The sequence below is a fragment of the Plecotus auritus genome (assembly GCF_963455305.1).
Source record: "Plecotus auritus genome assembly, chromosome: 4".
NCBI lineage: Eukaryota > Metazoa > Chordata > Mammalia > Chiroptera > Vespertilionidae > Plecotus > Plecotus auritus.
This window is the reverse complement of record NC_137775.1, coordinates 12,071,590-12,082,888: the sequence shown is the minus strand read 5'-3', so window position 1 is coordinate 12,082,888 and position 11,299 is coordinate 12,071,590. Positions and strand designations below refer to the sequence as shown.

Here is an 11,299-nt window from a genome sequence, read left to right as displayed (position 1 = left end):
TATAAAAGAAGTTTGGCAGACACAGTCAGCATTTAAACATCATTTAAACCTGTACTTTATAGTTGTAGGTTTTAAGTCTCTTGCCAAAAGCTTAGTTTCATGACACATAATTTGCAAAGTTTCATACTATTTAAAAGTACTCATGTATACATTTTCTTCTTGTAACATGCCTCTGATTTCCAGCAGAAACATTATAAATGCTATCATAAATGAAATATTTCTTTACAGAATAGACTATGAATCATATCAAAAATGCTTCAGTTCCCATCTTGAAACAGTTGTAAGCTAATTTTTAAATATTTTAGTTATATAATTAGAAATGTAAATGGCCTGCATATAACTATAAATGAAAAAGCTGAGTTCAACAGTACCATGTCTGCTTAGAAAACTTTACCAAGTACACACAGACACGTACATATATATTTATCCACACATAAATATATATAACTTTTCTATTGAAACTTTTTAAAAAGTTTCAGTTTGAAGAGGTTTTGCCTTTAATACATAAAACACATACATTATATTGACCAATCTAATATAAATGTAATATAATACACTGATTGATAACACAGAAGTATGAAACTCTGAATGTTAAAAAAATCCTAATGTAGATTGCAACTAAAGAATCCTTATCAATTTTCATAAATATCTTTTTGTGTCCAAACATTAAGTATATTAACTAGCACATATCAAGGTGACTTCTTCATGATAATTTCACCATTCAAGTACCTAAATTCATTAATACACAGAAAATGAACTTCAATTAATGCTCTGAAAAATCAGAGAAAGAATTACATACAGTATTATTTTTGCTATGCAGCACTACTTTAGACTGATGCTGGCATCCCTTAAAATTAGGCTTTTTTAAAATAAAGAGTGAAAAATTATAAAACACTATTTCAAAACTGGGAGCACATTTGTTCAAAATACAAAATATGCTAATACAATAGCATTTATATGTTAAAAACACAAATATTTAATGTGTAATCATTTTAATGTGCTCAACATGAAGAACAGCTTCTCTCTTCACAATTGCCACATTTTAATTGTCAATATTTCTTCTGTGTTTTATAAATAAATGTTACAGCTTTTTCTGTTGTAATTTATTTTTGTAAAGTATAACCTCCAGCACAGTGATTTATAATTTAAGGTAATAGATTATTTTCACATTTTACTTTAGCTTTTATACTAATGCTTCTGAAGTGTTTTTGCTTCAAGATAGAGGTAGATTTAGTAGAGATTGGGCCTGTCAGACTTGCTGCCACAATGCAATTCTAACTACCTGGACTGCTAATATGCAGTTTCCTAGAATGCTAGAAAAAAATTCAGAACCATATGTAATACCTTACCAAAGTTCTCCTTTTCAAGCTTAAGTTATTAAATAACTTCATAATGTATTTAGTTGCTCATGAATAGATTAAGGAACAGATAAAATAATAAAAGACATATATACAAGCACATCAAAATAAAAACAAAACTATACTGAAAGGTTGCAGCTGACTGGAAACTTTTGTTTGCCTTTAAAAGTGCATCAACTCCTTTTCTGTTCTACATAAGAACATATCAACATTCCTACTGACGTGGTAACACAGGAGATATCGGAAGCTACTTTTTAGCCGTGAATTCTTTCCTCCACCGAGTGAAAGTTGAAACCCTTCCATTGGTGCTTCCTGCTGCTGAAATACAAACTGTTGTTGGTTTTCATCCACCTGAGGTACAATGGTGGGGTCGTCGTCTTCTTCACCAAAGTAATGTTCAATCAGATCAAAAGCCTTTTGGTAAATTTCTTGATTTTCATGGCTTTGTAGAAATTCAATTTTATCTAGACCTGTTATTCAAAGCATATATACATAAAATTGTTACTCAACTTTCAACATATATTTCAACCAAAATAACCAATCAAATAACTGGTAATGGGACTGTTATTTTTATCTAATTTTTGCACTTACTGATAGTAAACACTTATGCTTTTTACTTCAAAAATGAGAGTATGGGGTAGTGTGCTAAGAGAAAGTAACACAGGCCTAAGGGGTAAGAAGATCACAGACTCCATTTTGCTAGCTTTGTGATTTTGTCCAAATAATTTTAGTCACTCTCTACTTTAGTTTCTCAATCTTAAAGTGACAGTTTTAGGTTATCCACGGGTCTTTTCCAGAGTAATTATGCTAAATGAAAAGCACAAAAATGAAAAGCAACAAAACAAACAAAAAAAGTAAAATGTGTGCAAACACCATTCTCTCACAGAATGAACCAGAGAGTATCAATATATAATAAAGGAGTACTATTTGTAAATCCAATGTAGCTACTGTATAATTTATAACCTAAATAAATGAAACTGAAAAAGACCATTTTGATAAGAGAATCTATAGCTCACAAGAAAAAGAAATCTACACATAGGTCTGGGTAATGCTGAAAATATTTTTTATTTAATTAAACAAACCTCTTCACTTATCCAATTGCAGGATTGAAAGAATTAGCAAAGTAGTCATATCTATACACAAACATAGAATAGCCCAAACTCTCCCATAATTTGGAGTCAAAATAATGACTGTAGTAAAGAAATATTCTTAATTCAGTGATTAATATTTTATAATTATGTAATGTCTTAACCAATCAGATTATATAAATTGAAATAAAAATAAAGTAATATCCCAGGTTTGGTTTAAGAATCCTATATAATAAAAGCCTAATATGCTAAGTGTCCAACTGTTCATTCAATCCTTCAACCAGTCACTATGACACACACTGACCACCAGGGGGCACTCTGACCAGTAGGTTAGCTTGCTGCTGGGGTCCAGCCGATGGGGACTGGGGCAAGACAAGCCAGACACACCCTGAAGCCCTCCAGTGGTCCCTCCCCAGCCCCAATCATGCACCAGTGGGGTCCCTCGGCCTGGCCTGCACCCTCACAACCTGGGACCCCTCGGGGGATGTTGGGAGAGCTGGTTTCGGCCTGATCCCCACAGGCTAGTCCAAGGGACCCCATCGGTGCACGAATCCATGCACTGGGCCTCTAGTCATCATAAAGAAAAGCTAAACCCTAGTGGTTTTGGCTCAGTGGATAGAGCGTCAGCCTGTGGACCAAAGGGTCCCAGGTGTGATTTCAGTCAAGGGCACCAGCCTTGGTTGCAGGCTCCTCCCCAGCCTGGTCAGGGTATGTGCAGGAGGCAACCAATCGATCACATCGATGTTTCTCTCTATCTTTCCCTCTCTCTTCCACTCTCTGGAAAAATATCCTTGGGTGAGGATAAAAAAAAAATCATAAATAAAAGCTTGAATCACCATATAATATAATCACCATACAATACTTAAGACAGAAGTGAATATTTAATAAAAATATATTAAAAGGAAAATAATCAACTTAGATTTATTCCTTATCCTAAAATAGATTCCATGTGAGTTAAGTTAAATGAGACCAATCATCCAGAAATATCTAGCCAAGCCCTGGAAAGTGTGGATCAGTTGTTTGGATGCATCCTGTGGACCAAAAGGTTGCTGGTTCCGTTCCTGGTCAGGGCACATGCCTGAGGTTGTGGGCTCCATCCCAGCTAAGCAGTGTGCAGGAGACAGCTGATCATTGTTTTGTTCTCACATTGATGTTTTGCTCTCACATCAATATTTCTCTCACTCTCCCTCTCCCTTTCTCTCTCTCTAAAAATCAATTTTAAAAAAAGAAATATTTAGTCAATAAAAAAAAATTCACCAAATCTCTACAGGGGCAATGACTTTGTAAATTTTGAAGAAATAGATTAGATTGAATCATTTATTAAATATAAATGAACATGATTTGTCTTATTAAAATAAAAAGGTAAAAAACTGGAGAGAGCCATATTAAAGTAAACAACTGTAAAATAAAATTAATTCAAATTTTTAGTAAAGGAGAGACATATGAGTAATTGGACAAAGTTTAATAAACATGCAATTCAGATGAATAAATACATCAATACATGGAAAATACACACCAGCTTATACATGAAATAAAACAAGAGACACATAAAAGTAACTTGTTGATACTATTCTACATCTGCTAAATCAGCAAAATCAACAAAACAAGAGGTTGTAGAGTAGATTCATACAATGCCAGTAACACCACCATGTAACATGCCTTTGGAAAGCAAAATAGAAAACATACCAAAAGCTTAAAAAGAAGTCTATGCGTAGAACACAGCAATAGCATTCCTAAAAATTCATCCCAAAATATTACTTCAACAGAAAAAATTATATTCAGTAAGATGCTTATGTTAGCATATGTAAAGTGGTAAAGAAAATGGAAACAAACTAGGGATCAACCGCAAGAATATGGCTAAAACTGCACTCAATGTGGCTAAAGCGATCTGCAATCTTCACTCAATATAACATTATGTGGCTATTAAAAGTTATGTTATGTAGAAATGTAAGATTTCTCCAAAATGTTAAAACGTGGAACACAAACCTACATGTGCACTGCAATTACATCAATGTAATTATGTTTTTAACTGACTGCTTACCATATGCTTCTTCAATGAGAGCACAGTATGGATTAATACCCATCCCATTCTGCTTAGATTCTTGTTCTCCAAGACGTAAAATATTTTCAAGTCCATTTAAAGCCACTTGGACTATCTTAGAGTCCATAACAGTCAATAGGTCACAAAGTGGTTTAATGCAGCCTAAAGCTACCAAATACCTTCAGAGTAATTAAAAAAAAAAAAAAAAAAAAGGTGGGGAGAAATAACATTGAAAAAGACTTAAGTATTATTTATGGCAACAACATGAAAATATTCTTTAGTGAAATGTTATATAAACAATTAAGTAAAGTATCCCTGTTAACCCAAAAATTAAAAACAATTAAATATTCACTTACATAGAAACCTGAAAACATGTTTTTACTCTCCTGTTCTCATAATTAGCAATAAATGGTATTACAAATATTACAAAAATATACAGAATCTGGCACATCAACACTAAGTGGGTTAGAGGCTTATTTGTTTTTGAGGGTGGGCCTATGTTTTTAAAGGGTCATATGAGCTGGTAGGTAGAAATGAGAGGGAGGAGGGGCATCTAAATAAAATTTCAGGAAGTTTCCCACAAAAATAATCATAGCTAATGTTCTGAAACATGTTTTGTTTCAGAAGCATAGAAGCCTTCTAGGAGCAAAATAGGCCATGTTGTGAATAATTTTAATAAATAATGTTCACGAAAATTAATCATTTTTAAATGCTTTGTTCTTTTCTAGTTCTTGTTAGCTCTTTTTCCATTTTCTATAATGTAAATAAAGTAATGATTTGTTCACTTGACAAATAGTCCATTTAAACACAAAGGTAAAAAAATAAATAAACATGCTCTGAAGTCAGACTGCATGGTCTCAAATCCCAATTCACTCCTTATGTGTGACTTTGACTAACTGCTCTGTGCCTCAGTTTCCCCATCTTAAAATGGGGGTAATAATAGTACCAAACTCAGAGAGTTGCTATGAAATGCAGTAGGCATTCAATAAAAGTTAGTTTCCATCCTTTTTTTTAAATGTACATACCTTTACTGGAGCACTCACTTGCCATATACTATACTGTAACCCATCAAATATATTTGTTGAATGAATAACCATCTCACAGAATTATGAAGTAAAAGGAGATAAAAGACGTGAAAGCACCTGGTGCTCAATAACTGAAATGATTGAACACAACTGGCAACATTAAACACTCCACAATATTAGCAGTATGCACACTAAACCTAATCTGAGATCAAGAGACCTCTTCCCGTATATGTAGACTAAATGAAATGGTGAAATGGTTAGAAAAATAATAATCTCTGTTTAGATATTTGATTCATACTAATAAATTTAAAAAATAATAAACATAATGGTAAAAATATATTTTTAAAAAAATACAACTGTTTGAGGTGAACAAACTAACTTTGGGTCCCAAAGCAGATAAAAATCACATTAGCATTAAAAAAAAAAAATACAAGCCAGAACAAAAGAAAGATCTTGTTTTATTACTGCTTATATTCATGATACAAATGAAGTGAAAATATTGATTTAAAGCAAATAGGTGGAATGGAAAATAAAAAGCAGAGAAGAATGTCATTAACATACAGAGATATGAATCTGAGAGAGCAGGAGAGAAGGCAATAATTAACAATGATCTCACAATAGGTAGACTTCAAAATCCTGTGATTTGTAAAATAGCATAGTAGCCTGACTTCTTTTATAAATTAAGAAACAAATCAAATACTCATTAGAAAATACGTTCTAAACAGTCACTTCGCAAACTTAAAAAGCCCTGAGTTTCTTGGAGGGATCCTCAGAACAAGAAGAATCTGCAGGAAGTCAGGCTTTCATAGAAGTGCAAAGTGGAACTTTGCTATGCGGGGGAAAAAGAATAAAAGCACGAGATGAAAAGAGACTTAGAAATCAATCTGATAATAAAAGTTATGATTAATACAAATAATAATAGCAACTAATTTTAGTATAGAACACGTTTAGGTACCTTGCTAAGCATTTTAAATGTATAAACTGCATTTAATTGTCAAGATACTACTATAAGGTACTATCCATTATTACATCCATTTTAAAAATGAAGAAACTGTGGATCAGAGAAGTCAAATGACTTTATCAGGTCACAACTTTTCTGAAGAAGCAGGATTTGGAGGCAGACTGATTTCAAAGCTCATGTACCTACTATTTGTGTTGTTAGTAAAAGAAAGAAGCAAATAAACAATAAAAGGGCTGGATTAAAAGAAAACTACTATAGAAAAATAAAAGATCCAATCTACAGTTAAGGCTAACAGTGATTGGAAGAGCATTATTATATAAAGAAATGTCTATTTCCTATTTCAATTATATTTTAAATAAGTAGATATTTGAATTTATTAGTCATTTCTATATAATAAAGTTACATGTATATGACTTTAATAATCTAAGATAAATATAATACCCATGGCAGTATATTTTGCAAATTAACATAGACTATTTTTTATATCTTTTAAATTGATTTTTCATAGTCTGCCAAGAATGATGTTAATCATACTTTATATGAAAAAATTAAAACCACTGTAAATAAATAATATAACTGATATAACAAACGCTGTCATTTCACATTAGAAATTCTTATTAGACAGAAATGTTTTAGTTTTATAAACAAAGAAAAAGTATGTATTTTTTAAATTTGTAAATATCTCATTTACATTTAAAAATAATCTTTAAAAATCTGTATCATACTTTATTTGTTCTGGGGTGCCTCCTGATGTTGCATTAGTTATAGCCCAAGCTGCTTCTTTTCTGGTGCGAAACTCTGCTTTCTGAAGAATCTCAATCAAAACAGGAAAAATATTTGCATCTATAACTGACTGAAGAGAAAAAATTGATAGAGCAAAATCAATGCAAATATCGTTTTAAATATATTAGTAAGAAAATGAATCTTGAAACTCAGTGGCTTTAAAATGGCAGGCTTTTGGGAAATATTTTATTTCTAATCTTTCAACAGAAGTTCACATACTTTCTTTTTAAGACTGGAGAATATAGCCCTAGCTGGTTTGGCTCAGTGGGTAGAGCATCGGCCCTCAGGCTGAAGGATCCCAGGTTGGATTCTGGTCAAGGGCATGTATCTCAGTTGCAGGCTCGATCCCTGGCCTTGGTTGGGCACATGTGGGAGACAACCACTTGATGTATCTTTCTCACATCAATGTTTCTCTCTCTCTGTCTCTCCTCCTGCCTTCCACTCTTCTAAAAATCAATGGGAAAATATCCTCGGGTGAGAATTAACAGAAAAACAAAACAAAACAAAGACTGGAGAATATATTAGCAGAATTTAAATTTTAAAGATGATAAAACATAAGGCAGATGATGGATCAGGTAATTACTGACTCAAAAGTTTAATAGGGTCCTAATAGATCATTATTTAATAGTTTTGAGATCACTGTCTAACTTTTTTTAAATTTACAAAAATCAGTCCCTTTTTAAAGCCTAACCATTATATCAGGCACATGTGGAGACAACCACATTTATACATAATTGTATATGCATATGCATATATATGCATATGTATATGTATATCCTAATAAAAGAGTAATATGCAAATTGACCATGACACCAAGACACAAGATGGCCGCCCCCATGTGGTCAAAGATGGCTGCCCCCATGTGGTCACAAGATGGCCGCCACAAGATGGCCTGCAGGGGAGGGCAGTTGTGGGAAGTTAGGGGTGACCAGGCCAGCAGAGGAGGGTAGTTGGGGGAGACAGGCCAGCAAGGGAGGGCAGTTGGTGTAGAGCAGGCCTGCAGGGGAGGGCAGTTGTGGGCGATCAGGCAAGCAGGGAGGGCAGTTAGGGGTGACCAGGCCGGCAGAGCAGGGCAGTTGGGGGAGGCCAGGTCAGAAGGAAAGGGCAGTTGGGCGGGGCCAGGCCTGCAGGGGAGGGCAGTTGTGGGCGATCAGGCAAGCAGGGAGGGCAGTTAGGGGTGACCAGGCCGGCAGAGAAGGGCAGTTGGGGGAGGCCAGGTCAGAAGGAAAGGGCAGTTGGGCGGGGCCAGGCCTGCAGGGGAGGGCAGTTGTGGGCGATCAGGCAAGCAGGGAGGGCAGTTAGGGGTGACCAGGCCGGCAGAGAAGGGCAGTTGGGGGAGGCCAGGTCAGAAGGAAAGGGCAGTTGGGCGGGGCCAGGCCTGCAGGGGAGAGCAGTTGGGGGGACCAGGCCTGCAGTGGAGGGCAGTTGGGGGGGGACCAGGCATGCAGGGGAGGGCAGTTGGGAGCCAGCAGTCCTGGATTGTGAGAGGGATGTCCGACCACCCGTTTAGGCCCGATCGGGTGGTCGGACATCCCTCAAGGGGTCCCAGATTGGAGAGGGTACAGGCTGAGCTGAGGGACACCCCTCCCCCTGTGCACGAATTTCGTGCACCGGGCCTCTAGTGTATATATATATAATTGCTATTCCTCATTAGAATACTATAAGTAATTATTTTAGAGGAGGAAAGGCTATGTTCTTTAAAATAATTTTCAAATAGTTTTCAACAATCTTTTTCAGTAACTCACTAAAACACATCACTGATAAAATGTTGACTTTTTTCCAAACTAACTTCTGAGATCTTCCTGTTTTCTCAGATCTGAAAGGCATTTACCTGAATCTGAGCTCTATTTCCAGCAGTAATGTTAGAAACAGTCCAACAGGCTTCTTTTCTGATTGATTCCTTTGGGCTACTCAGTAAGTGTAAGAGACAGGGTAATGCAGAGCAATTCAAAATCACCTAAAACAAAATTTAGAAATGGAAACAGTTTTATAGAAAATAAAAAACAAAACTAAACAAAAATATACTCATAAATTATTTAGAAATACAAAAACCATTCTGAAAAATTAAGAAAAAAATCCCTCTCAAAGTAAAACTTAGGCACTTGTTGTCTTCTACTATCCCACTTTGCCAAAACCTTTCTAGTGTTGGTGTAGTGAAATGCCCTGTTTTCAATGTACTAAAATGAAAATAAGCAAGACACTCAGAATTGTGTCCTTCAAATTTATAAATGTACTCAGAGTTCAACTGAAATTACTATTTGAAGACAATATAGTGACTGGTCAGGATCCATCCTCTAGTTTTGCCAAATGAATTGATGGGGAAAACACACAAACACACACACACACACACATCAAACAGCTTGAAAGTAACTAATTCCATAACTGTTAAGAAACCTTAACATGTAGAAATAAGTCTGTTAGTTTCATTAAAAATTTTACGGTTTCATCCTGGCCAGTGTGACTTGGTTGGAACATCATTCTGTACCCTGAAAGGTTTTAGGTTCAATCTCCACTCAGGACATGTACAGAAGGCAACCAATCAATGTTCTCTCTTACATCGATATTCCTCTCTCTCTCTCCCCCTTCGCCTCTCTCTAAAATCAATAAGCAGCCCTGGCCAGTTTGGCTCAGTGGATAGAGCGTCGGCCCACGGACTAAAGGGTCCCAGGTTCGATTCCCATCAAGGGCACATACCTGGGTTGCGGTCTCAATCCCCAGTAGGGGGCATGCATGCAGAAGGCAGCAAATCAATGATTCTCTCTCATCATTGATGTTTCTATCTCTCTCCCTCTCCCTTCCTCTCTGAAATCAATAAAAATATTTTTTTTTAAATTTTACACTTTTCTTTTGTAAAGAAGTATATTCTGCTTTGTTCTTTTACATTCCTTAGTAACTATCAATTACTAAGGATCAATTATTTCATAATTCAGGTATATAAATAGAACTTTTAAAGATTAAAATGAAAACAAAACACATAGATTAGAATAAAAAGTTTACTATATGGTGGCAAACAAAACAGAATATAATGTGTTATAGAGTTGAAGTTTCTAGAAAGACTATCTATACCAGATCTAACATCAATCTTAATATCACACCTTTTTTGATATCTCACACACATAGTTCATTACCAATTCGGAAAGTGTTTCCTTGCTGTCTTTCCTTTCATTCTCATAATCTAGGTCTTCAATCCTACATAATAAAAGGCTAATATGCAAATTGTCCCCTCGGGAGTTCGACCGACCGGGAGTTTGACTGCTGGCTATGACATGCACTGACCACCAGGGGGTAGCGTGGAACAAAGGAAGGCCCCAGCCAGCAGCTGGAAGGCCCCAATTGGCCCTGATCGCTGGCCAGGCCTAGGGACCCTACCCATGCACAAATTTCGTGCATCAGGCCTCTAGTCAGTATATTGATTATTTATAACCAATCATCCTCTCACTAACAGTTTCTTCTCCAGTCAAGTTTAATGCCTCTTAAACATACCTCCATACATGCCTGGCACAAAAATCTCTTCTAGTCTACTTATGTCCTCTACTTTTAAGATCTAGCTTTTATTCCAACTCCGTGGAATCTATGATGATTTCTTAGTACACTGATTTCTTCTTTAAACTTTTATAGCATTTACTGACCAATCAGCTCTTAGAAAACATATACTACCTAGGGTAATTTATGTTGTTTTAACTTATATTTTTCTCTCCAATTGAATTGCAAATCCCTCCAGAGCCTAACTCCTATCATGTACGTCTTCATATTGATATAGCTCTAGGATAGTACTTTCACATAGATGTATTTGAGTCTGATCACTTATTATTAAGAATATGCTTACATTATAGATGCCTATATAATTGTTAGTTTATCCTATTAAAAAGTCTGAACTCACCTGTGTTTGAATATCATCACCAGTCACAATATTACCAACTGCTCTTAATGCAGGTGATACAACTTTATAATCATTGTGCCTAAAATAATAAAAATATTAACTTACACACTTAACAAGAATTTAAATTTTACAGGAATTTGTAAAAATAGTACCCAAAAAAATC

General features: G+C 35.3%; 1 protein-coding gene across 3 annotated transcripts in view; it reads right to left on the bottom strand.

Annotated features, from left to right (window-relative positions):
* The window catches only part of KPNA5 (karyopherin subunit alpha 5), a 52,125-nt gene continuing 40,826 nt past the window's right edge, over positions 1–11,299 (bottom strand). For 2 of the 3 annotated variants that reach the window (XM_080664476.1, XM_080664478.1), the window contains 5 exons: positions 11,137–11,215; positions 9,088–9,213; positions 7,199–7,326; positions 4,488–4,666; positions 1–1,828 (listed from right to left, as the gene is read on the bottom strand). In XM_080664476.1, the coding sequence (XP_080520602.1) occupies positions 1,521–1,828; positions 4,488–4,666; positions 7,199–7,326; positions 9,088–9,213; positions 11,137–11,215 (820 nt within the window). In that variant the 3' untranslated portion in view covers positions 1–1,520. The remainder of the gene's footprint in view (positions 1,829–4,487; positions 4,667–7,198; positions 7,327–9,087; positions 9,214–11,136; positions 11,216–11,299) is intronic. The other variant, XM_080664477.1, reaches the window with a different exon arrangement.